General features: G+C 42.7%; 1 protein-coding gene across 1 annotated transcript in view; it reads right to left on the reverse strand.

Moving 5' to 3' along the window:
• Positions 1-27,446, reverse strand: part of Pappa (pregnancy-associated plasma protein A, pappalysin 1) — a 230,050-nt gene that overhangs the window by 171,345 nt on the left and 31,259 nt on the right. The window contains exons 3-5 of the mRNA XM_013030108.1: positions 25,704-26,766; positions 6,252-6,397; positions 1,896-2,189 (exon numbers count right to left, since the gene is read on the reverse strand). Of these exons, the coding sequence (XP_012885562.1) occupies positions 1,896-2,189; positions 6,252-6,397; positions 25,704-26,766 (1,503 nt within the window). The remainder of the gene's footprint in view (positions 1-1,895; positions 2,190-6,251; positions 6,398-25,703; positions 26,767-27,446) is intronic.

Consider the following 27,446-nt stretch of genomic DNA (forward strand, 5'->3'; position numbering starts at 1 on the left):
CACCAGATGTGGAGGGTCAGCGAGGACGGGAATGGGAGCTCAGTGGGAATCTGCTTTTGAGGAAATACCCAGCATCCTGGTCTGGTCTTATGCTTTGTAAAACAAAAATTTAGACTCAAAAACTAAGAACACTTTACAACACCAGATTTTTCAAGAGATGTCAGCAATCAGCTATAGGAAATCTTATATTGGAAATGCTCCCAGAGCATCCCTTCCCCCTGCCCCCCTCAAGTTTCTCTGGGGAATAGAGGGAAAGTTCTCCATCCAACTATCAGTTCGGTCATTCTGGGAGAGTAGCATGAAAGTAGAAGAGAAAAGGTACTTGATGCCAGACATGTGACCGAGGGTAAATGACTGCAATAAGCTTTTCTATTGTCATACGTAAAACAGAGGCAGCTCCTACTCCAACAGTTTTGTTGGGAGAATTAAATGAGATGGAACATATGTAATCCCAACTACTCAGGAGACTGATATCTGAGAATCGTGGCTCAAAGCCAGCTCAAGTAGAAAAGTGCTTGCAATTCTTATCTCCAACTAACTAGCAAAAAAGCCAGAAGTTGAACTGTGGCTCGAGTGGTAGAGTTCCAGTCTTTAGAAACAAAGCTAAGAGACAGGTCTCTGACCTTGAGGCCAAGTCCCACTACTTAGTAGAAAAACTAAATCCTTTACAGTTAATAAATGGGTATGATAGGTAGATATATTGTTAGTAATAAGCATCAATTTGATTCCAGGTGCCATGGCTCATGCCTGTAATCCTAGGTACCCAGGAGGCTGAGATCTGAGGATAGTGGTGTGTAGCTGCCTGGGCAAGAAAGTTTGTGAAACTCTTACTTCCAATAAATTACTCAGAAAACACTGGATGTGGCACTGTGGCTCAGGTGGTAGCTAGCCTTGAACATAAATGGCTCAGAGACAATGTGCAGGCCCCAAGTTCAAGCTTACATACCTGATATAAGGTTGTATGCCTGATATGAGAATTTCATTGTTTTCCTCCCTCCTTTGGAGTCTTTCTCTTCCCTTCCTCTCCATTCTTCAATTTTTAACATTTAATAAGGACCAGGTTCTGTTCCTAGACCCAGGAATATACTGATATACTAAGGATAACCTTTCCTTTCATAGAATTTTCTTGTTCTTATAAAGAATAAAATACCAAAATTAACTATTACCATTAGAATCAGAGGTGATACAAGTGTGTGCACAAGTTGAATTTTGATTGAAAGGTAAGGGCTATGGCTGCCTAGAGAAGGAGGTACCTTGTTCTAATTTACCATGCTCAAGGAGCTCAAGATTATCTTGATGTATCACTTGCTAAGGGCAAGCATAGGACATCCTAGAACCAACAGCATGAGTCATTAATGCAGTCATTGAGGATTTATAAAGGGTTATAATACAGTACAAGTAGTTAAGGAAAAAGTCATACCCAATCTCATGTAAAGTTTGTGAACAAAAAAAAAGTTTGTGCTAGGAACATTAAAGGAAATATGAAAGTTACACTGATCTAAGGGAAACCTGGAATAAGGAAAAACAAGGTTCAACTACCACCCAGCTTAGAAAAAAAATGCAACTGCAAAACTATAAGATCTGGCTCACGAATTTCACTTGCTTGAGAGAAGTGAGGCCTGGAGGGTGGATGATCTAAACTTGCTAGGCCTTGCACATGGCTTCCCTGGCTTTTAGTGGAGTCAACCCCCGACATTGTCTTTGAGAAACTGTGACATGCATCATCTTCCTCGGGTCCCTGAGATGCTAATGGAAGGCATGTTATACTGATTGGTTGAGATGAAAATTTTCTGGTCTTTTTAGAAAAAAAACAAGCATCTCATTGAAGATTAACCTGAGAGAGAACTAGACCCCAGGCCTCGACTGTCAACACACAGTAGAAGGTAGAGGCCTACCTGCATAGCTCATGAAGTTGTTGTAAGGAGTGTTCACGAAGCTATGAAAACCACACGTGTCATTCTCTGGTCCTGGGTCACCACACAACTTGTGTTTCGGGGCTGGGTTGGTGTCATTGCAGAGGTCTCCCGTCTCGAAAGAGGGCTCCGTTTCCATGCAGGGGTCACTGCAGGACTGGATTTCTGAGATGCCACGGAAGATGTGATAGAGGCCCAGGCTGTGCCCAATCTCGTGGATCATGGTATGGGTGTGCCCGGGAGTGCCATAGAAAGATGGGTTCAAGACAATGCCACCTGCAGTGGGGAAACCAAAGTATTAGGCAAGTGTATGCTTCTTGATGCAAGATTGCCCGAGTCACGGAAGGGCAAAGGGGTGCTGCTCCATATAACAACAGGCCTCTCCACCCAATGACTTCATTATCCTGAGCTCTGTTACAACCTGTGACATGAATCACGCTGCACCTGAGCAGATAGGACTCTCTCAACAGGCATTTTGTGTACCATCCTTAGGAATGCAGACACCTGTGCCTGAGGAGGTGAAGCACTCTTCAGGCTTCAAACAATGTAGATAGAAAGGAACAGGTAGAAGTTATGGTTTCTGGGCTCTGAAGACTTTCTGCTGGTGTCTATTCCGCAGACAGTAAGAAAGACCTGGTTTACACATCCTCGACAAGCTCTCACCTCAATGAAACCCTCATACAGGCTCAGACGCCTTTCTCCAGTTCACATTTCCACTTTCACTAACTGTGAATGGCCCAAGTTCATTACCTTTTCTCCATATCTGATGCCCTATAAAGTATGAACACTCATGAAAGCCACCGCTAGGTTGTGCTCTGTGACAAGAGTGCTCATGCCAGTGGCTGTTTCTTGAGCATTTATTAAGCATCCTTGGGTGTCAAGTTGAGTATTCCATTCACATAATCATACTTCTTTAGGTCTCAACAGTGGAAGCAACTCACTGACCCACGATCCAAAGTAAATGCGGAGCTGAAATTGGAACTTGAAACCCTTGCTATAGGATCTATTAGAATGTAACATCTCATTAAATGTGTGCTGAATATTTTATGAAAATATAGTGGTCTGAAGATGGTTGTGAAGTATAACTAATTACTTATAAGCAGGTACAAATAACCCCTGACATAGAACAAGTATGCCAATTATCTATCCACAAGAGAAGAACCAATATAAACCCCATCCAGGAATGTATCAGAAACACAGAAATTGAGGCCCTTACTTAGAGCTGGCAGCATCACATTCTATACCCAGATGTCCTCTTTGGATACTCTAGGGGGACAAGTAGTGGCCTTTACCACATGTTCTAGAAGTCAGAACATCCCTTAGCTTGAGAAGATAGATAAAATAGACCTCAACAGAAACAAAGAATGGTAGCACTAATTTTAGGGATTGCAAAGATGCCTGTGGGCTGACAGAAACAGAGTTCAACTTCCAACATGTTTAAGACAACACTAGAATTCAATTCTGAGAACCTAGTAAGTAGAGGATTTAAGTGAAGAACAGCATGGAGGGAAAGACAGGGCTTTGCTGGCAAGCCCAGAACAGGCATGAGGCAAGTTTTATCTTGGATAAGATTGAACTGTTGGATTGGTAAGTTTGCTCAGTCTTGGGGCTCACAGAATCTATTAAGAGATTTCTAACAGAAAGATAAAGATGGATGAGTAGGGTTGTGGGTGTGGGTGTGCGTGCTTGTGGGGGTGTGAGAAGGGGCAGGCAGAGGCAAGGAAGAAGAGAAATGGAGACAGGAAATCTTTCTCAATTCTTTTCTGTCAATCATAATATGAAACATAATCCTCTTCCCACACAAAGCTTTTCCAGGGATCATGGCATCACAGCAACAACAGAGGCTAAAAATGAGAGAGCCCGAGAGAGAGATGAGAGAGAGAGAGAGAGAGAGAGAGAGATGGTTCTAATAAATTGAGTTTCATTGGGGGCTAGCGCACAGGAATTGCTCATGATCTTCTTCTCTTAGGATGGGAGGGGGAGGAGGATGTGGCTCACAGGATGGCCAGAGCTAGCCTGACATGGGTTACCATCCTTATTATGTTAAACTGAACAGCTACAATGTGCTAAACTAAGCAGTTACACTGTGCTAAGGATTCTCTATCTGTCTGTGAAGCTTGTGTGGTAAGGTAACAGAAAGAGCAGGCAGATTAAGGGATGGTGATTGCACGGCAAACTTCTAGCTCTGTTTATTCCACTTCAATTCACCCCATTCCACAGAGTGACATCTCTGGGCCTGAGTCTTATTTCACTCTTAAAAGGTGAAATAGCTCAAGCCTGACATCATCCTGAAATACTATAACATGCTATAGATTTATAGCCTTTTGTAGGCCTGGCCCTGAGCCAATCTCTGATATCCATGGAATTATCAGGAGTATTTTTCTCTAGGTTTAGAAGCCTGTGTTCAACCCTGCTCAAACTATCGGTTGTGGGGCTTGAACTCTGGACCTGGGCGCTATCCTTGTGCTCTTCAGCTCAAGGCGAGTGCTCTATCGCTTGAGCCACAGTGCCACTTCCCCTTCTCAAACTTTGATCAGTACCTTTTGGCTACTTTACCAATAGGATAGACTTTCAGAACTGAGAAGGATCTGTAGAGCCCTTCCAATCTAATCTACCACTTAAAACCTTAAGAAACTGAGATCTGTGGAAGAAAGATACTTGCTTAAGGGCATACTGCTAAGTAAAACTACAGGTGAAAACAACTATGGATTGTAGATCTGGTCTAGTGTGATCTCCCCAGATCAAACCAGGCAGTGATATGTGACATGAGATGATCTTCAAGTTTACCTAAGTTGCAAACTCTGCTTTGCTCAACAACTATCTGCCTGTGTCTGTCTGTCTACCCATCATCTATTTCAGAGTTCCCCAGTCTCAGCACTATCAATACATTGGAGCACATAATTCCTTGCTGTGGATACTGTCAGATATCTAGCAACACTGATACCCTCTACACACTAGATGCCAGTACCATGCCCCAATGCATGTCGCTGTCCCTCAGTTGAGAATTGCAGACTTATCTTCATTTGTGTGTGTGGTTACACACACACACACATACACGCGCACACATTGGTTTAAAAGGGTGAAAACAGTAGTGGAGCGTATTGGACATTGATGAAAGTGGGCTGTCTGAACTGGTGGGTGGAGTTGGGAGGGAGGGGCTAGGAGAGAGTGAAGGAATGGATGACACTGTATGAAATGAAATGTATTTATTACCTGAGGCATGTAAATGTAGCCCCTCTGTATATCACCTCTATAATAACAATAAAGTAGATTAGAAAAAAAAGAATCTCTACTCTACAAGACATCATAGATTTTGAGAGCTATCCTGAATGTGTCTCAGGGAGCCAAAGCAGGCTATGAGGATACATGCTCAGTGCTGCTACTCTGCTGAGCCCAGACATTCACAGTAAGAATGAGCATTGAGTCATCACAAGTCATTGTTGCAAATAATGGAAACTTTCTACCAGGGGAAAGATAGATAAATCATTGTAGCATCCTAGCTCAAAGGAATACTATGTGATTATTAAAAGCTCCCATTTTAGAGAAAGTATAAAGAACCTAGAGGTATGCTTGTGATTTTAAGTGAAAGAGTTGTGTGCAAAGAAATTATAAGACTTCCTTATAGTATACTATAGATAGCACAATTCTAGGTGGGGGAAAAAAGAACACAAAATTGTATTGATTTCATTATTTCAAATATGTCCAAGTTAAATAAAACACATGTCTACATATGCATGTGTACTGGCTAAGCATATGGAAAAACCCAAAATTAAAAAATCATAATGTTTGCTTATAGGCCTTGGTTCAGAGACTATTACAGTTTGACTTTCTGTTTTAATAAAATTATGCCTTATTTACGGATATGCATAACTTCAATGTAAGAAGCGTTTCTAGTATTGTCAGATCATGAAGAAACAGGAATCCTAACACATTCCATTTCTTTAGTGTCTTTTGGGTCAGCTGATGACTGGTTACATCAATACAATGGAATTACCAGGCAGGAATATATACATAACTAGGTAAAAGGAGATATCAAGAGAATGCAATCAACAGACAGATTTAGGGACTTGAATTCTAATCTGGCTCTGGCACTGAGTTGTGTTGTGACCTTGGACAGGCCCCATTCAAGAGATATTATGGGCTTACCCATTTGTAAAACATGGCCAATAGCATTGTACTGCTTCCTTCAGAGCATTGCTAAGTGGTCAAAATAAGATCAAGTAATACATGGAATTTAGATAAATAAATGGATGGTTCACAGTCACCATCTGCACCACTACGATCCAATTCGGTCTTCTCTTACTCCAAGTTGATACTGCAGGAGTTTCTGAGACTCACCTAAGTGCATCAGAGCCTCCTTGTCCCACGGCCAAGTGGCTACTCCAGCCAACTCCTCCTCTGAGGACTTTGCAAAGAAAATATTGAGGTGTGTTGATCCATCCAGTCGAAGAATGTTCTTCAGTTCATTAACATCCAAGTAGGCTCTGAAACAGAAAAGGAACCTTGGCTGTTATCACCATCCCAAAATAGATACCATTCCAATAACAGGTACTCCTCCAACAATTAAGAGCTATTATGTGCCAGATGCTTTGCTAAATTCTTCATAAACATCCCTTCATTGACCCTCCCTGAAAATGTTAGAGGATAAAGTCGACCCCATTTTACAGTTAAGAAAATAACTATGTGGTAGTGAATTTAAGAGACTTGCAAATATCATTTAGGTTATAAACAGCAGCCTTCAGTTTTGAACTCTAAAATTATTCTGTTTTGACTTAAGGCCACTTAATAGTATAGATCAAGAAGACAGACCATAGATAATGTAACATGTAGTCTAGTCTTGGTTTCTTCTTTGTCACCCATTTGCTATAAACCTTGGACTTCTTCTTTGGAAAATAGGTATGCTTTGCATCTCTACGTTAATCTTCTAAGAGGATATTATTACTTTATTTTTAAGGTGGTAGCCCAACACTTTTGAATAGGTTGAAAATAGGTCGCAGAACTGAGTATCAAGGCTAACAGTGGCTAGCTTACAATTGTCTTCTCTTCTTATTAAGGCAACAGGCTGCCACCCATAGATGTTTCTGCATTCTATAAAAGTTTATTTCCTTACCTATAAAATAGACTTGAGAGAGCTATTGTTGAGAGGGGTTACTGTCATTGCAGACTCCTCTATCTTGAAAGTTTTAAGGTAATGCTCTTTATGTTACCTTATCAACTCTTTAATATGTAGAATACATGTGTGGGAGAGCAAGAAAGAAGGGGTATATGGGGAGAGACAGAAACACGCATACACACAGACAGAGAAGAGAAAGAAGAGTGGGGAGCTGAGAAAGTGGCTCAATGATAGAGTGACTTCCTTGCATTCATGAGGCCCTGGGTTCGATTCCTCAGGACCATGTAAGTAGAAAAAAGCTGGAAGTGGTGCTGTGACTCAAGTGGTCGAGCGCTAGCCTTGAACTAAAGAGCTGAGGGACAGCACACAGGCCCAGAGTTCAGGCTCCATGACCAACAAAAAATAAAAATAAAAAAAGAAGAGAGAAAAAAGAGAGAGGGAAGAAAAATAGGCATACAAGAGAGTGAAGGAAAGAGAAAGAGAATGGAGGGAAAGAGAAATCAAGGATGTATTATTCTGTGGCTCGTGTGTGTGTGTGTGTGTGTGTGTGTGTGTGTGTGTGTGTGTTCGTTCTAAGGCTTGAACTCAGAGCCATGCACGCACTCAGCTTTTTGCTAGTGGCTGGCATGCTACCCCTTGAGCCATACATGTTTGAGTCTAGTATTTCGCTGCTTAATTGGAGAAGGACTCTTGTGGATTTGTCTGTCCATGCTTCTTTTGAACGGTGATTCTCCAGGTCCCTGAGCAGTTAGGATTAGAAGTGTGAGCTATTGGCTCATGTTTTAAACAAAGCAATGTGTGGTGTTACTTACCTTTCAGGTTTCTTCCTGTACCCATATTATCTGTCATCCTGTATCATAGAGGTCCCTGTGAGTAGTTGAGTCATTGTTGAGTGGGCTTGGAAATGAATTCATGCCTTCACCTGTGTGTGTATGTGTGTGTGTGTGTGTGTGTGTGTGTGTGTGTGTGTGTGTATGTATGAGCATGTGCATGCATGTGCATGTGCATTTGTAGGTATCAGTCTTTCTGTGGCCACCAGGACTGGGGAGGTTGCCATATTCATCTCCATCAACCCTATTTTAACTTTAGAGACAATATCTGGTAAGCATTCAGTGGATGGAGCTAAACAATCAGGAAAAAATTAGAAGTCTAAATATTTTAGTTCCAGTCTTCAATTCAGCAATTGCTGACCATGATCCTCAGTTTCCTTAGTAGTCCATTGGAACTAGAGGCAGCTGCCTAGAAGTACTACATCTACCCCAATGTAAACAGTTTAGGGCTGACATTTCCCAGTGTTCTTCTGGCCACCCACCTGGTCTAGAGCCCCAAGCTCAGGAAAAATACAGACAGGATTTGAAATGGCTAATCCCAAGAACAGCCACCCTGGGCTCAGATAGGGAGCCAAAATCTTCCCACTGAGTTCTCTGCTTCAAGAGTTCACATTCAACTTCTTAGAAGGACGGTCTCATGAGGAGCTATCATCAGTCATCAGCGAGAGGAAAAAGAATGGAGAAGGCCAATGTTTATTAAACACTGGCTGTGTGCCACCTACAGTGTGCTGTGTACAGGTGTTGTCTTACTACTTGGTGCAGAATTGGTAACATGGCTTTCAAACTATAGTACCCTGTATTTGAACCTAGTTCTCCCACTTGATGTTTAGGCCATCTGGGGAATTTACTTGACTTCCTGTACCCTATCTTTTCCATATATGGAACAAGGGTGGTAACTGGGTACCACCCATCCAGTCATTCTGAGGATTAAGGACATTAATAAGAAAAGAATCAAGAGCATAAGTGATGGCTGGAAGGTAGAAATCCCTTTATACAGGTTGGCAGCTCTCATCACTTATTCTCTTTCTTAGAGATGACGGAACAAGGGTTGAGAGTTCACAGAACAAATGGCAAGAGCAAGTACAACTGTAGACATATCCGAGTCTTCCCACCACCTCACCCGCACTCACAAGCTCACCCAGTCATAGGCTGAAGAGAGAAACAATGCATGGGAGGAGAAGGAAAACACAGAGGAGCTGAGATTTGCTTGGAACAGCCCTTTCCAATTGTTTTTTTCCTATTTCATCTGTCCATTTCCATCAACTGTTCTCAGGCAGAGAACATAAATGTTATTAGAGAAAGCCACCTCTGCCCCCTTGCTCTGGGATGAGAAAGTTTTGTGAGAGGAGGACCGAGGGTGGAGTAGGAAAAGAGGAGATATTTTAATTGGCTGTTTATTCAGTGGTAATTGCAGAGCCAAGCTTTTCAAGGGGTGGCATTCATCCTAGCCCAAAGCAGAACTGTAGGATGTTGGAGCCTCTCTCTCTGGCTTGTATGTGAGGTTTTTCTCATACTTTGGGAAGCCTCCATTTCCCAAAGGGGTAAGAATCCATGGCAGCTAGCCATAGATTCCATTGGCTGCTCTCCTGCTCATCTCTCTCTTGGGGAGGACCCACCCAAAGTGGCTGTATGTCTAAAAGATTTCCTTCCACCAGCTCAGATCTTCTACTAAAGCAAGATGTCCCCACAGGTGCCTAAAAATGGGGGGGGAGCGGAATGGGGCGGGAGTCTATGCAGGTATTTACTTTCCTCTTCCTATCCAATCCTCTGGGGGGAAAATATGATTTTCCTCTCCTTTCCCAAAATATGTGGAAAAAAGTACAAGAGGTCAATTTCTAAGGAAAATAAGAGCCCAGGAATATTGACGATACAAACAGGCAAATGATTTGGAACTGTAGGAAGGCGAGCCCTATGAGAAGATTATAAATGGATCAAATTTAGTTTTAAAAATTATTCCTTACGCCCTAGAAAATCAACCCAGATCCCAAACACTGCGTATTTATCTATTTAAGTATCATTGTTACTTAGAGTGGCATTAAGTCCCAAGTCTACACAAGCTCATGGGGATGCACCTTCAGCATGATTCTCCCAGTCTTAGCTTTCAATGTCTCTTCGTCCTCCTGCTACTTCAGTCACTCAGGATTTCATGGTTCTTTTCTCCTGATAGCCCTGCATAGTCCTCAATCATGCCAATCCACTAAAGCATCTCCATTAGTTCCTCTCTTCTCTGTCACAATCTCCTGTCTTCTCTTTTTCTCTCCTGGCAAATCTAGCTCATAGGTGATGCACTCCATGATTCTCTTCCAACCTACCTTCTCCTGTACAATGGGCCATCAGCCTCTCAGAGGTGCTGGCAAGATGAGAAGCAATGCAAATATTGGGGCTAACATCATAGCTCCCACCCAAAAGACACTCATTGATTAGTATAAGCTGCTTTAATTACATTACCACTAGTACAATGACAATTGTTAATGATTCTCACATTATTATTCCTCCTAGCTGATGATAAGTCTTTCCTACTCTGTACCCCTCCTTTTAAATTCAGAATGCATCACCCTGCTTTGTGGTTTATTCACAGTATGTTCACCTGTCTTCTGCATCAGACAATGAGTTCCAAATAGTGACGTCCACATTGTTATCTTTTTCCTCCCGAGAGACAACTGCTATCCATTTGGGATTGTAGGGTCTTTCCTGGTGAACCTCTGCATGATGTCAACACAGGGCTGAGCAAGCACAGGGCTCAGAGTTAAGTGATTTGCCTGATATCACATTTTGAATAATGGACACAGAAGGACTTGGCAATGAATCTCTACGTTCAAGCCTTTATAGATGTAGCCTTGTATTTCAGTACTTCTTTACTAGTCAACAAATTCCCTCTTTAAAGAGAAAACAGTTCCCTACCACAATGCATAGCTCAGACAGTCAACAATGGGGGAAATAGCAGCCCCTTCTCTTCTTATATGGACACCCCTGCACAGAACTTGCATAGACATTGGGCCTCTTGTCACTACATTGCTATCTGCTTTGCAGTTCAGGAATTCTGTCTGCTCAGAGAGCTTGCAAATGTGCAGTTTACAATCTGCAAAGGGCTAAACCCACAAGAATTACTGAAAGAACAACTTTCTGAACTGATACCTTTAGGAAATGATCTTTTGAAAAGATGTGTGTGTGTGTGTGTGTGTGTGTGTGTGTGTGTGTGTGTGTTTGTGTACCCATCCTAGGGCTTGAGCTCAGGGCCTGGGTGCTGTCTCTGAGCTTTTACACTCAGACTAGCACTTTATGAAGTGGAGGCCACAGATTCTTCTGGCCTTTTGGTAGTTAATTAGAGTTAAAAGTTTCATGGATTTTCCTGCTCAGGCTGGCTTCAAACCACAATCCTCAGATCTCAGTTTCCTGAGAAGCAGCGATTATAGGTGTAAGCCACTGGTACCCAGCACCAGAAATTTTTTTAATTTTAAATATACAAAACAAGAGTAAGGCAGAAGAGTAAAGCCTGGTACATTCTCAAACATATACCACCATAATCCACCCTTATCCTCCAGCTCTGTTCAAAACCAAATAACAGCATAACCAACCAAGATTGGGAAATGCTGAGATAAAATTGGAATGTCTCGCCTAGCTTTTTCCCAAAGCCACCTCTTAGAAGCAGTGTCTCAGTGTCTCGTTTCTTCACGTACTACACATGCACCTGGTTTCCTCAATGGAAGTTGTTGGTCCCCTGGAATGTCTGTTTCAGGGGGCCCAGCCCAGATTGCCAAGACACCCAGACTTTACCCCTTTGCCAGAGCTGCATTTCAAAGCCATGAGTGCAGTTCTGGAGGGAGATCAAAGCTTTCTTAACTCAACTGTCATTAGAATATTTTCTTTATGCATCTAACTTGCTGCGAAGTGCCAACAACATATTTCCTAAATGCACTGGCCTGAGATGGTACAACTCTGTAATAATCTGAATGAGAAGGCTGTCAGGGCCTGTTTTATTGAAAGAGAAGCAAAAGGAACCACATTCAAAAGAGAAAACAACAACAAATCCCTTACATTAAATCATGGGAAAAAGTATGGGAAGGCCTGAGCCTTTCCAAATCTGGGAGGCATAGCATGCTGGCACTCTTAATTTGAAAGACTGATCAGAGGTATGGCTCCCAATGAGGCCAGGGTAAGCCTGATGTGCTTCCCATCCCAAACAAATCAACTTTGTCTTGAAGAAGCTGCAGAAGTGAGGATGTTATGTCACTGTCCTGTTCCCTGACTTTTGATGAGTGCAGGTTTACAGGCATGCTATGCTGGCCAAGTGTGCAGAAGCTCTCAATATGTAGAGTATTTGTCTAAGTGGAGAGAAGCCACTTCTAACTTGAAAACAGTTATTTTGGCTTATAAGAAAAGGCACTTGACTATTATTTTCAGACAGAGACTGACAGGTTCAAATCCTCCCTCTTCTACTATGTAATCCTGTAACCTTGGAGAAATGACTGTGTCTCTCTGTACTCTTAACTTCTTCATCTATAAAATGGGGATTATAAAATTCAACCTAGAGATAATGGTATAAAATTCAATGCATATATATATATTTGTATGTATATATGTATGTATGTATATATTTGTATGTATATATGTATGTATGTATATATATTTGTATGTATGTATGTATGTATGTATATATATATATATATATATATATATATATATATATATATATATATATATATAGTGCCTACAAGTGTAGCAAAGGCCCTCTAATAATTCTCTTTTATGTTTATGCATGGAGCTATGTAGAACTGGTCTCAGTTCCCAATGCCTGTTGGATTTACATTTCACCACTGAGCCCTGGTTCCAATCACTTGACCAATATGCTTGTCTTCCTTGTGTGTGGGGGTGGAGGGGTGGGGAAGAGGAGATGCTGTGTTTATCCAGCTCACAGAGCAAGTCCTGTAGCATTGCCCGTCTCCTCCCCACAAGTCTAACGACCACTATTCCATTTCAGGACACACCAGACCATTTGAAAATGACAATCAAATAGAAAGATCAAAGCCATGCAAGGCAAGTCATTAAGGCAAGATCAACCTCAGAATGCTATGGCATTCATGCCCTTGTTCTAGCTATCTCCAAGCTGCGACCAGTTCCAAAACCTGAAATTTTCTACTTTGTCTCAAGGGCTCTAATGATAAAGACTTTTTCATCTGCTTAGTTTTATCATGAGAAATGACTTAGCTCACCTTTCTTTAACAACACACACACACACATACACACACACACACACTGCTCAAGAGTTTATTAAATTCTTGGAATTCTGAATGTTTTGGTTTCTAAAAATAATAGCTTTTTATTTTATTTCTAAAAGAGTATTTTTATACAAAAGTCTGACACATAGACAAGGAAAATATAAGAGCAACAGAGATCCACTGAAGAACCGATAATTTGTTGATTAAGTTATTCTCTTATTATCTTCCCTTTCCTCTTTCCCTTCCTGTCTGTTTTCATGCTTTTTTCCTTCTTCATACATCATCTAGCCATTCTTTTCTACTTTCATTTATCAACATTTATTGAGGTTTTGGCGCATGCCATGCCTTAAGCTAGAAACTGGGCATAAAATATGAAGACATATATATATATATGTACACATATTTGTACATGTAAACACACACACATATACATATCACATTTTTTGGAGACAGGGGAATGACTTGTATAACAGAGACTGATCTACAATATACCATGTACTCCAAGTTAGCCATGAACTACTGACACTCCTGCCCAGCCTCTTGAATGCTAGGATTATACACATGTACTACCATATGTGATGGAGAGACATTTAATTATGAAAGAACTAGAAGTTTTATGAAGGAAGTGAGATGAACAAATGAGTGAACACTACATTATATGATCATACCAGGAAAGGTGGCCATTTAAGGTAGTTTATTATAGACTAGCACTTTTGAAGTACCTTTAAAAATACATATCTCTTGGAGCCTTTACAAAAGCTATAAAGACTAAGTGTAAGTACCTCTAATTTACTGATGAAATTTGTCATGTGCTGCCACTTTGTCATGTTCTCTCCTTAGGTGCAGAGGTAGTATACTATGCCTAGTTTGTTGGGTACCAAAGATGGTCTCCTTAACCACTGGTATGTCTTTTACTTACTTTTTTTGATGGTGGTACTGGAGTTTGAACTGAGGGACTCTTGTTTGCTCAGTTGGCACTCTACCACCTGAGTGATGCCTCCAGTCCTACAGCTTAGTTTTAAAGTTTGTGTGACTTCTCATGGTAGGGTGTAGAATGAGATGGAACAGCATAGCAATGCATGTACTTAGGATGAAGGCAGGTAGGACACTACTGAAATTTTCAGGTAAAGAATAAACATTAGTTGGATACTGGACCACTGTGGGGCACAGAGAAAATAGCTGGACCCTCTCCTCCCCCTCCCCCACCCCGCCCCGCCACGTACACCCTAAACTCATAAGAGAGCATGAGAAGAATGAAAACCTTCAGGTCTTTGTGGGAAGACCTATGGGAACATGCTAGGAACTTCACATGGTGACACTGAAGGGGACAGTAGCAGCTTGATCAGGAAGGGTGGTATGTAACACACTGTGCAAAATTGAAAAGCAAAATTTATGGGATAGAATAAAAGGATCTGGGTTGTGTTTTTTCCTAAGGAGAGCTTCAGAGGAATGTGAAATTTGGATTAGAAGAAGGATGAAAGTGAAAAAGGAGAAGCTGGCAATATTGTGCGGACAAAGGCATAAGAACATCCAAGAGACAGGGGATAGTCGATCACACACACACACTCACACATGCACGCACACATGCACACACACATGCATGCACACACACACACGCACACACACACACACACAAAGACAAAGGCATAAGAACATTCAAGAGACAGGGGATAGTCGATCACACACACACACTCACACACACACACACGCACGCACACACACATGCATGCACACACACACACAAAGACAAAGGCATAAGAACATTCAAGAGACAGGGGATAGTCGATCACACACACACACTCACACACACACACACGCACGCACACACACATGCATGCACACACACGCACACACGCACACACACACACACACACACACAAAGACAAAGGCATAAGAACATCCAAGAGACAGGGGATAGTCGATCACACACACACACACACACACACACATGCACACACGCACACACATGCATGCACACACACACGCACACACACACACAAAGACAAAGGCATAAGAACATCCAAGAGACGGGATAGTCGAACACACACACACACACTCACGCATGCACACACGCACACACACATGCATGCACACTCACACACACTCACACACACACAAAAACAAAGGCATAAGAACATCCAAGAGACAGGGGATAGTCGATCACACACACACACACGCACGCACACACACACGCACACACACATGCATGCACACACACACACACGCACACACACATGCATGCACACACATGCATGCACACACGCACGCGCACACACACACACTTGCATGCACACACACACACACACACACACGTGCACACACACAAAGACAAAGGGTTGATGCAGAATCTGTGGGAATGAGAGGAGCTAAAGTGGCAGGCCTGGCTTCTGATTTGGTGTACTATGGTATTTTACCTTTTTCAGTCTCAGGCCCTATACATCAAAGCTGCTTGATGGCTGCACTAATGTAGGACTAACAAGAGATGAATCTCTTGAGCTTGTCTTGTGCCCTTTGCTGGGTTGCTCTGTGGGTAAACCTTTAGGAAAGTGGCTGGCCCACAGCAATAGAGAGAGAGAGCTATGACGTGACTGGGTGATGAGTGGCATGGAAGATCTCAAGGGTTTTGATTAGAGGAGGGAGAGGCTGATGCCGAGAAACAGACTAGTCTAGGAGACTTGCTCAGATTTTTGAATTATTGAGAAAAAAAGGGTCGGGGCATGGAACTGAGTAGAGACTTTGTCATAGAAAAGAAAGCATGCAAAAGGGGAAAGGCTTGGGAAAAAATTACATTACTGTAAGTGAAGTAAGCCAGACCCAGAGAAACATTGGTTGCATGGCCTTCATTTGTGGTAGCTAGAAGGTGCCTATGAATTTACAAGTAAACACACACTGGGTGATAAGCAAGGGGTTACAGATGAATTAACTGAAGTGTAATAGACTCTATAGAGTATAAACAGTATAACTTTTTAAAAAGACTAAGTGAAAGCCCAACAAAGTAAGTACCAAGAAATGGGTACTCACAAGAGGGTAGGGGGAGAGTGATAGAAGGATGAATTGGGGAAGGGTAGAATGCCAGCAACAATTCATTGTGCATACACAGAATTGAGAAGTATAAGGGAAGGGCTGGGTAGAAGAGGAGAAGAAGCTGAAATGTTGGCACAGATCAAGACGCATGGTACACATAAACAACTTTGTTAAAAGGCAAAAAATTAACTAAATAACCTAAAATTAATATAAGTAAGGGAACCAGGTGGGTTAGGAGGGATGAGTGAACGTGTTGAAGGGGGTGACAGTAATCAAAAGGCACTGTATTCATAAATTGCTTTGTCCAACGGCAATTCCTTTGTACAATTATTTATAGATAATAAGAGTATTTTTTAAGTGGGAAAAAGAAATTCTACATGACCTATCATGTCTCATAAAATAAAAGCTATTTGAGTAATACTCCAAAGAGAAGAATAAAATGACATCAGAATAAAGGACTGTAGTTTTTAAATGAATACATTTTTATCTGGAGTCATACAGCTGCTACTTTTCTCATGTGGCTTTTTGAAGATGGCTTTTAGGACCTGCTGGGGCAGAAGACAAGAGCAAACTCAGGTCCACTGGTTTGTCTCAGATACATGGCTTATCCCTCAGGACTCTGCCTAGAGGTAATTCTATTCTTCCTTGTCTGAGTCACATGAACGAAGATCCCTTCCTCATAAGAGCTACGGGCCACTTATGTGTGTACAGAAAATTCCAAGAAATTCCAAGGTGAAAAAAAAAATGACACCTGTCTGTGGAATACCAAATGCTCCTAGCATTTAACACTATCGTAAGCACATCCTCACACACAGGTATAGAGATGGTTGAGCAGTCATTGTCCAAAGATCTTTATTTGAGTTTCTATCATCTGTAATCTGTCTTAGGGACTAGTTTCCAGGGAGTAGTAATGCCCGACAAGCTCCAGGCAGGTAAGAACGTGTGATGCTATGTTTCAAAGTACCAGAACAGCAATGTAACCATGCTCTATTAAGCTGCCGCTTTCCAAACAGGGCCATGGAATTCAAGGATGCAGGGCTTTCTCTTCCTACCACCTCACTTCCATCTTGGAGTATCAAAACCACAACTGATAAATACTACAACTGGCCACATTGAGAAGAATATTCACAACTCACTATCAGCCCTGGGCTTTGTCTTATCTTGAAATGCAATTAAACAAAGACAACACACATGTGTTTCACAAGTTGTACCAAGCAACCATAATGTTTTTGATGCATACCACATTTCAGAAGACTGTGTACTTTGGCTCTAGATGATCTGAAGACTAACAAAACACTATCAAGTTTGGGAAGCATAAATTAGGGATTACATCATTACTGATGTGTGTCAATATAGCGATGTCTGGAATTTAGTCTGGACTACAGCCCTATCCAAATCACACAATCTTAGGCAAATAACAAATTTATTCATTAATTAAAGCAACACAACCATGATAGCAGGTATAGATCTCACTGGATGACCTTTACAAAGAGTGATAACTTGTTCAAATTTTGTCTTTCCTGGGGTTAAAACAGAGATAACTCTCAGAAGGCCATGTGACAAAGAGTTCAAGTATGGCAAAAGGATGCTGGAAAAAGTGACATTACATGTCATGCAGTTGAAAGCAGAATTAAATTCAAATTGATTTTTTTGGAAAGAGGATGCCACATTCAGGGCCTGAGGGAAAATAAAATAGCAGACATGCAGACTGCCCGAGTGTGGGTTACCATCATTAGGCCACTGTGGGGATTTAAGTGATGTGAGCAGGATTTTTTTCCCCAACTTGTCATAAAGCATAACTATTCCTTCACTGCTACATTGAACAGATTGTACCCGTTAGATAGAGGAGCTGGAAAATCCTTCAAAGGCTGGGCTGTCTCTAATTTCCTTAGGTATCTCTCATGTCAGTGGCTTTTGTACAGCTTTATTTGCAATTTTTGAATACATTAAGCCCCTCATCTGTGCTCTTCCTTCATGTCTGTCTTACCCTTGTCTCCAGAAAACAGGAATTGAGGATAATGAGGCCTGATTTGAGAGTATCTGAATAGGAGCTGATGCCAGATTTTGCCATTTTACAGATGAAGAATTAGAAGAGCAGGGAATGTCTTTACTGCGTTCAGGCCATGGTGTTACTACAAGACTCCACTCATCTCTTTCCTTGTCTTTGGCCAAACCACAGGCTAACTGTTTTCCTACCATAGATCCTCCTGGAAAGGGTTCTCCCTGGTGTTTCTTCTCCGTGCTCCAGAAAGATCCTAAGACAACTTCATGCTTTTGTGGAGTTAGGAGTCAGTCTACCATTGCCCTCTGTGGCCATAAAAATTGCTAACTAGTCAGAAGTCAAGCTCAAGGCTAAGAGCTGCTGTTGGCTGCCTGAACTCACAAAAGTCAGAAATCATTCAACATCAGAAGTTTGGCCTGTAGAGAGTGTTTGCTCAGAACACAGAAAAGAGAAAAAAGAAGAAGGAAAGATGGAAGAACAACAACAATAACAAAAGACAGAAAACATTCATCCAAAACAGGGCAAGGCAAGTCTACTCCAGTCATGCAAATGAACCAGTCAGTGAGTAGAAGGCCCTGCCACCCACATGTTAGTGGTCCACTTCCAAAACTGTGAGTGGAAGCGTGCTGGTTCTATCTCTTAAGAGGTGAAAAAGTGCACAGTGGTAAATTTAAAGGAACAAGTTGAACGGTAATCAATTTAGGGAAGTGTCCACCTCTAAAGCAAAACATACTGTCACCTGTGAGTTCAAACCTCCCTTATGTTTCCCCTGGCTTTGTTTCCTAACCTGGAAGGGCTTTGGGCCCAGTCCTGTGTCTGGTGTTAAGTCGTGACGTGTCACTGGTGCATGGGGAAAGGGAAATGAGAACTTTGAGGATGTCACACTCAAAGTGTATAAAGCTCAATGGCTACCTGCTGAGACCCTCCAAAGAGTACCTCTTGCTGCCATTTCTTCAGGGAAATGGAGGTGGAAAGCAACTTCTAGGAAAAGGGTAAGAAAGGGAGTCCTGTGATTATGACACACTTGGGAGCCTCCTAGACACCTCTCTCCCTAAAGTCTCCACTTCTCCCTGACAACTTTGAGGGTATGAGGTGTGCTGGAGCAGGGGTGTAAGGCCAAGAGGAGGCTTGCTCAATGTGGTCCTAAGCATGTGATGGGTAGGTGCCTGCCTGGCTTCTAGTTCTTTGTCTATTCACTATTATAATGATCCCCAACCTGGGATCCAGACACGTTTTTCATCAAACAATGACAACAGCAACAAACAAAGACAGAGTTGGCCAGGTGCCAGTTGCTCAAAATGTAATCGAAGTTATCCAGCAGGCTGAGATCTGAAGATCATGTCTCAAAACTAACCCCGAGCAGGAAACTCTAGGACTCTTATCTCCAATTAATCACTACAAAGATGAGAATGAGCTGTGGCTCAAGTGGTAGAGTGTTAGCCATGAGCACAAAAGCTCAGACAGTACCCAGGCTTCTGAGTTCAATCCCCAGGATTGGTATGCATACACATGCACACAAAACCAAAATAAGTAAAAAACCAAACAAAACTTTCTGTAGTCAGCCTTAAAAAAAGTATTTTAAGAATGAAAGATCTCAGTTTGTGTATTGTAGTTCCATCCAGGCCTTTTTGAAAAAATGAGCCTGTTGGAAGGAAGTCTCTATAAAACAATATTGGCAGGCAGGAGATGTTATCCAAGTATGCCTGGAAGAAGAGAGGGAACTTCTCCAATACCTTATTTTGTGCCAGACACTAAACCAGGTGTTTCACACAGGTGACACCATTTATGCTTCATGACATGCTACAGGTTAGCTGTTACTATCCAATTCTAACTCATGAGAAACCTGTGGCTCTTACAGAGCAATATGCCGAGGTCAGACAGCTCGTGCAGAGCAGAGCCAAGATTCAAACCCTGGTCAGTCTCCAACATGCATAATTTTTCCACTACACTAGCCCTGACTTCTGTTATTGTTGTAATGAATATTAGTCACGTTAAATAAACTCTGATATTCTGATTATAAAATTCCAAGCAATTCCTCTGACATGATTACTTGGAAAGAATGAACAAAATTGCAAAAGAAAGAAAGAAAAGAAAATCAACAACGTTGTTATTTTCATGCTGGCTAGATCTTCCCAGAATACTTCCTGAGATATTATTTTATGGGCTCTTTATAGCCACATAAAATAATATGTGATACAGGCAGACAGATACTATTATTTCTTTCAATAGATGCAGAAATGGAGGCACAGAGAGATGAAAAGCCTTGCCTATGATAGCATAGCTCAGAAACTGCGCAGCCCAGGCTACAATCTATTTGCTCTTGATTTGTCTTTTATTATAAATCGTTCTAATTCTTCGATCTCTATACTCTGAAGAACAAAAAGCTCAATCTATAGCCTGGATTTCCAGATAGACTCACCTTTTTTTCTTGTTCCCTCTTCATATGTTCCCACCTCAACCGCTTTGTCTCCTGTTATAGTACCTGTCAAGCATGCCCACACAGTTCTTTTCCATCATTACAAAGTATGCTCAGGTTGGAAACCTTTCCTAACTTCTCTAAGCCATAGAAGTCCTTTCTTCACTTGGAGCTCGTGAGAGCTTTGCAGTCCTTGTGGACCGATTGTAAATTAATCATCTCTCTTCTTGTGTATTTCTACAATGACTGTAACAAAATGCCATAAAAAAATACAGCATTCGAGCTCTTTATGACAAGAGATTTCCTGCGTGTGGTGGCACATGCTTGTAATCCCAGCTACTCAGGATGTGGACCTTTGAGGATTAGTGATCCAAGATCAACTCAGACAAAAACAAAGCCTAGAAGCCAATCTGGGAAACAAACTAGAGGCAAAAGGCCACTAAGTGTGACTCAAGTGGCAAAGTGCTTGTCTCACAAGCATGAGCCCTTGGGTTCAATACCCAGTACCACACACCCATGCACACACACCCCCCGCCCCCCCCACAGGGAGAGGGAGTAAGAGAGAGACAGACAAACAGACAAAATATTCTAAGGGATTTACCGCATAACATATAGTAGTAATGATGATGGGAAGACAGAGGAAATATTGTCCCACATGACATCAGAGAGTTGTAGGAGAGATTTCCATTTTCTCCACCCATCTTATTCCAAGGATATAATCATGAACAAAGGTTCAGTCCACCTGATAGTTGAGAGTTAGGTAGAGTATAAACAGGGAACTGCCTCCTTATTCTTTAGGCCTTTCCTCATCTGATGGCTTTACACTCTTCACTAACTATACCCAATCCCTACCTCTGCATGGGCTGGGCTTCTCTCTCTCTCTCAGTATTCTTTCTCTATGCTCTTGAGAGTCTAGCCTTGTGATTTCCAGGAGGTTTTCACCCCATGGAAAACACTGGCAGGACAGAATGACAGTGTCAAAGTGTCTCTGCTAGCTTTCTTCTGAGCAAGTGGTTATTATGAAGCTGCTTCCTTTTGCTGAAAATCACAGCTGCTACCAGCTACTGTCCATACAGCTACTGTCATTGAATTCCATAGTGGCCTCCTCCTCTTGCCCTTACAAACCAAGAAGGAAATGGCTTCCCAATTTTACTGTCCCTTGAGCAAAGCACTAGCTTTTGTCGATTAGCCTAAACCCTGTCTATAAATAGTTGTGTTTTAAATAGTTTCTCCCTCAGAAAAGCTCTTCCTTCTACTCACCTTGGCTATTTTGTTTGAAAGTACTATGTGTTTCCTGCCAGGACCCTAACCAATGCTTTGTGTACCTCTACCTCTAAACAGCCTGTCTACTCTTAGATGCCAACTCAGTTGATCCTTCCTCAGCTTTCTGCCTTGATTTACCTAGTCTGTATCACCCTCTTCAATCCATCAGTCAGGTGTCATGCTTGTATATAACTCTTCCATGGCAGTGGGAAAGCCCTGAGAGTTGAAGAATATATTCAACTCATTCTAACACCCTTAGCAAATTGCAGAGAAACTTGAAGAGTTAGTGAGAGAGAAGAAGAAAGGGGGGAAAGGGGTTTAGGAGAGGAGGACAGAGAAGAGAGAGAAAAATCAGTAGTACATGAGGAGAGACAATGGAGAGAACATGACCCCTGGATAAGAAACATTCAGTTCTTTACTAAAAAATCACCTAGATAATGTCAATTTAATTCTCAGTGCTTCTGTTTAAAGTTCCATCCTTTCGCCTTTCTTTCCTTCCCTCTTTTTCCTTCCATCCTTGCTTCCTCCCCTCCTCCCCCCTTTTGGTTTCAAGTCACAAAGTATGTGTTTCTCTGTAACCTTCCACAGTTTTCTCTCTGTTTATAGGATAGCTGATCTGGCTAGAACCCAGTAACCTCCAACCTCATCAGGAAATGACACAGGACCCAATGGGGCTCACTCTGGGCACACAGCTATCCCAGGCTGTGAACAAACAGGCCCTGGTGTGAGTGGTCACAGCACTGGCACAGGGCCACTTGCAGACATTCTGGGTATGCAGTCTCGTGACTGAGAATGAGAAGGCCTTTGGAATCTGCTGCTATTGTCTGCTGATTGCGAATTCTCTGGAACCTGAGGCCCCATGGCCACTCCATGGTGCTCTGAAAAGGACAGTTAACCCTGGGTCATGACCCAATGGCACTCACCAGGTTTCCTCCAGGGCTTTATAAAATCCACCAACCCTATCATCGCTGTACTCTAATTGTGCTTCTAATTGTTCGGTATATTTAAAAATGGATTTCCCCCTTTAGCCAGGTACCAGTGGCTCATACCTGTAATCCTAGTTACTGAAGGGACTGAGATCTGAGGATCATGGTTCAAAGGCAGCCTGGGCAGAAATGTCTGTGAGACTCTTCTCCAATTAGCCAGTGAAACACTGTAAGTGGAGCTTACAGCAAAAAAGCTAAGGGGCAGAGTCTAGGCTTTGAGTTCAAGCCCCAATACTGGCACAACACACACACACACACACACACACACACACACACACACACACACACACATTCTTCCTTCAGTTGGGGCTTTGGATTTGCCAGGCCTGGGTTTGAGTTGAAGTTTTCCGTATATAAGCAGGGAGACTTTCATCTTTCCGAATCAACACAATGCAGTGAAGGGCCAAGTGCTTCCTAACCCTTGGGAGGGATTGAGTGAACATTTGTTGCATGGATGGGTGAATGAGAAAACAAATGGATGGAACAAATGGTTTCATGGCCATTGGCTATAACCCATTTCCTTTCACATCCACTCCGCCCTGACACAGAGACACTATGGGATGATGCTAGCACAGTACAACATGCACTACACTGATCCCAGAAACCTTGCCTTTGAGAACAGCCTACTGACTTTTCTGACCCATGAACGTGGCTAAGTCATTGTACTAGGTAAGACTCCTCTACGCCCCCATCAGCTGAATATAAATGTCAAACTCATGTGTTGTTTCTCTGGTCAAGTCCTAGCAAGGTCCAAATGTAAGCAGAGGTGACAATGGTTCATGAATAGGAAAGGAATGGCCACACACCCTGGCTCCTTCTCATATGCACTCAGCATGTCTTGGTGCCCAGGTGAGAGTCTAGGAGCTTTCCTGGTGCCCGGAGAGCGAGATGATGTGCTTTCTGACCTGCTGCCAGCATTACCATTCCTCTGTCCATAGGTATGCTGCCTGCCTGTGAACCAGAGGTTCTGGCTTTTTTTTTTTTTAAAGAGAGACCTAAAGAGAAGTGTCAGCAGAAAACCTGCCGAGGTTGGCAAATGTGTTTGTGTCATCAGCAAGTCCAGGGTCCTGTGCGTTGGACAGAATGGAAAAGTTCAGCATAAATCTGGGAAAAACAGGAAAGTTGATGTTGACTGTTTCTCTGGCTGAAACTAGTGCCTTTGGGTCCCACATCAAATGTAGGTCACCCTGAAATTCACCTTGGCGTTGCATGTTGAGATTGCTGGTTGAAGTGGACTAAGCATCTGAGAGAGAAATCAGAGAGTAGCCTCTCTATGGTTGCCAGCTTACAAGCCACATAAGAGAAGTACCTTCTGTCTTCTATGTCCTCCCTTTACCCCAGCCCCATTTCTGATGTCCAAATTATATCTAGCCTTTAAAATATATTTTTGTTTTGTGGGGCTGGGAAGGTGGCTCAGTGGTAGAGTGCTTGCCTTACATGTATGAGGCCCTGGGTTTGTTTCCTCAGCACCACATAAGTAGAAAAGGCTGGAAGTGGCGCTGTGGCTCAAGTGGTAGAGCGCTAGCCTTGAGCTGAAGAGCTGAGGGACAGCGCCCAGGCCCAGAGTTCAGGCCCCACGACTAACAAAAACTAACAAACAAAAACAATAAAAAACATTTTTATGTATATTTAAGGGTTGTACTATGATGTTATAGGATATGTTTAGGTTGCAAAAAGATTATTAGAAGAAAACTAGAATACATAACATCATCTTGCATAGTTGCCTTTTTGTGCAAGAAAAACTGAAACCTTATTTAGCATAAATTCTAAATATAATAAAATTATGTTGTCTACACTCTTCATGTTATACACTAGATTTCTAGATTTGCTCTATTATGCCTCAATTAACACCTATTCTTGAACACCTTGCTGAAATGCACTTTGACAAAAGTCAAGCTACAACTCAGCTGTTTCTCTTTGCTCTCTGATCTCACTTCCTGAACACCACAGACCATATACCAAACAGCTTTCCTTCAATAAGGAATAACAATTGTGCTTATTGAGAAGGAACTGATGGAAAGAGACTGAAGTTTAATACACCCTCTCTCAGCCTTTAGCAAACTAAAAAAGCAAGTACTACAATCATTCCACTTTTGTAGATGTAGGAACAGGTTCTGAGAGGCTGTGGAGTAAGGGAGTAACAGAGCTGAGCTCTGAATCAGTTTCTACCAACACTGTATCCAATAGAACTCTCTTTGATGATGGAAGTGTTCCATGGTGTTCTGTCTGTAAACCCGATGTGGCAACTGGGTGTTTGAAATGTGGCTGGTGCAACCCAGAAATTGGATTTTCAGTTTCATTGAATTTGAACTGACCTAAATGTCCTCACATGTGACTAGGAACTAGTACATTGGATTGGCATAGCTCTAACCCATTCAATGATACACAGTACCACAGCTATTTGTATTCAGTGCATGTCAACCTGTTTATACTCAGCTCTTTGAGAAGAGATTTTTTTTTGTTGCTGTTGTTGGTCTTGGGGTTTGAACTCAGGGACTGGGTACTGTCCCTGAGTTCTTTTGCTCAAGGGTAGTGCTCTACCACTTTGAGCCACAACACCACTTCTGGTTTCAACCACTTTCCTCTGGTTATTTGGACGTAAGAGTCTCATAGACTTTTCTGCTCCAGCTGGCTTTGAACCGTGATTCTCAGATCTCAGCCTCCTGAGTAGTTAGGATTACAGGCATGAGCCACCAGCGCCTGGCCTGTGAGATGTTCTTACCAGCCAATGATAAATACTGAATCATTTCCTCTACAATGAACTTCTAGATAGCTCTATGTGGTTTCCCTGATGACCTGAGTAATAATAGAATTGCGTTGAAGCTGCTGCATGCACTGAAAAATTGTCCTCACCCACACAGGCCTCAGATGCCACATCTATCAAACGGAAACATCCTGTGTTGTTCTAGAGTGTGCACGCTCCGCCCAAGAGGGGCTTACCTGTGTGGAGAGTCGGGATCAAAGCAGGTCTCGGTGACATTGGTGATGTTGGGGTCACAGCACTCCCCACCATCGAAGTTGAAGCGTTCGTAGTTGCAGTCCATGTCGCATACGCCGTTCTGCTGCTTCTTCATGAAAGCTGGGTAGCGCAGGTGCCGGCAATCCCCGCCGTCATGGCCGGTCAGCGTGTGGTTACACTCAGGATCACAACTCTCATCCCCGATCTTGCTGATGTCACAGTTGGCTAGGATAAGGCGGTGACGCAGGGAGGAGTTATTCACCTCCAGCACCTCCAGCTCCCAGGAGATGTTGTAATGCTGGAAGGCCTCGGCCAGCTGCTGGTGCTGGAAATCCACCTGCTGGCGGCTCACGGTTGGGTTCTCATGGTCATCATCGTAGAGGTTGACCACGCGGTAGCGCACCACCTTCGGCTGGCGGAATCTGGGGAGCTGGTTGTAGCTGGCGATGACCTCTTTGTTGTCACACAGCGTCTGCCCGCACAGAGGGGGCTCCAGATTCGTGTCCAGCAGGAAGCCGTGGGCATTACTAAGCTCCACTCGGGGGCTGTGGCCATCTTTCATGGGGGACCAAATGCGTTGCACATTGTCCCAGTTCTCCTGGAGGAGGAGCTGAGGTAGAGGGGTGTAGAGGCCATGATTTTCCATGTCCAGTAGTATCTCTCGCTGAGTCCTGGCCACCTTCCAGAGACGGAAGTGCTCGATGTAGCCTCGGTAGTTGTGACTCAGAGTGCTGCCCCCCAGCATGAGCACTTTACACTTCTGGGTCAGTGGGCTGAATATGCCACCCACTTGCCCTCCGGAATTCGCCACCTGGGCACCATTCACATAGAGCTTCATCAGCCGTCCATCATAGGTGGCAGCTAGAAATACCCACTGGCCTGGGAGGTAGCTGCGATGGGCATTGATGGTAGTCACTTGCCGGGCCCGGTCTGTCTTCAAGGAGAAAAAGTAGCGTGGGTCTCTGTTGCCTTGATCACCGACGGTGTGAATGCCCACGACCCATCCTTGATCACGCGAGGTATAAGAGCATTTGTCATACAGCCCTAAGTGGCCCCAAAAGAGAAAGATGAATAAACAAAAGATGGAGGGAAAGGTGGGTGTTACTCCCCCCCCCGATAAAATTCTACCTCAGGTGGTCCTAATTTCAAACTGCTTTGTGGAATCCTGGCAGTTACTAATGGTGCCTCTGGGACCGCCCCAAGGGTGGTTTATACCAAGGGTTAAAGAAACTGAGAAGCGAATAAATTGGGTTTGGAGCCATTACATCATAGCCCCAACCCACGCAGATTCATTTTGAATGGTTTTGAATATGGAGGGTGTGAGGGAGTTTCTGGTTTGCAGAATGGGTACATCAGCTAAAGGAAACACAAGAACAATAGCAATAACAGTGATACAAATCTGAAGAACACTGTTTCTTTTGTGAAAGTTCAGGCGAAGAATACTTTCTAATTAATAGGAACTTTTAAGTGGGGGATGATATGTGAGGTAAGAGGAGAAATAGCAGATTATAACAGAAGGTGCTCATTTAGAGGACATTTGTGTATACACCTGTCATTGGCAGTCATTGAATGATCTGTAGAGTTGAATTTGGGAGAATGGTAAGGTCAAGGGTTGAAAAGATAAGCACTTTGGTTGGTTCCCCCCAAAAAGGTTGACATTCTCTGGGTGCTGGTGGCTCATGCTTGTAATCCTAGCTACTCAGGAGGCTGAGATCTGAGGATCA

This window comes from Dipodomys ordii, unplaced genomic scaffold (assembly GCF_000151885.1).
Source record: "Dipodomys ordii isolate 6190 unplaced genomic scaffold, Dord_2.0 Scaffold127, whole genome shotgun sequence".
Lineage (NCBI taxonomy): Eukaryota > Metazoa > Chordata > Mammalia > Rodentia > Heteromyidae > Dipodomys > Dipodomys ordii.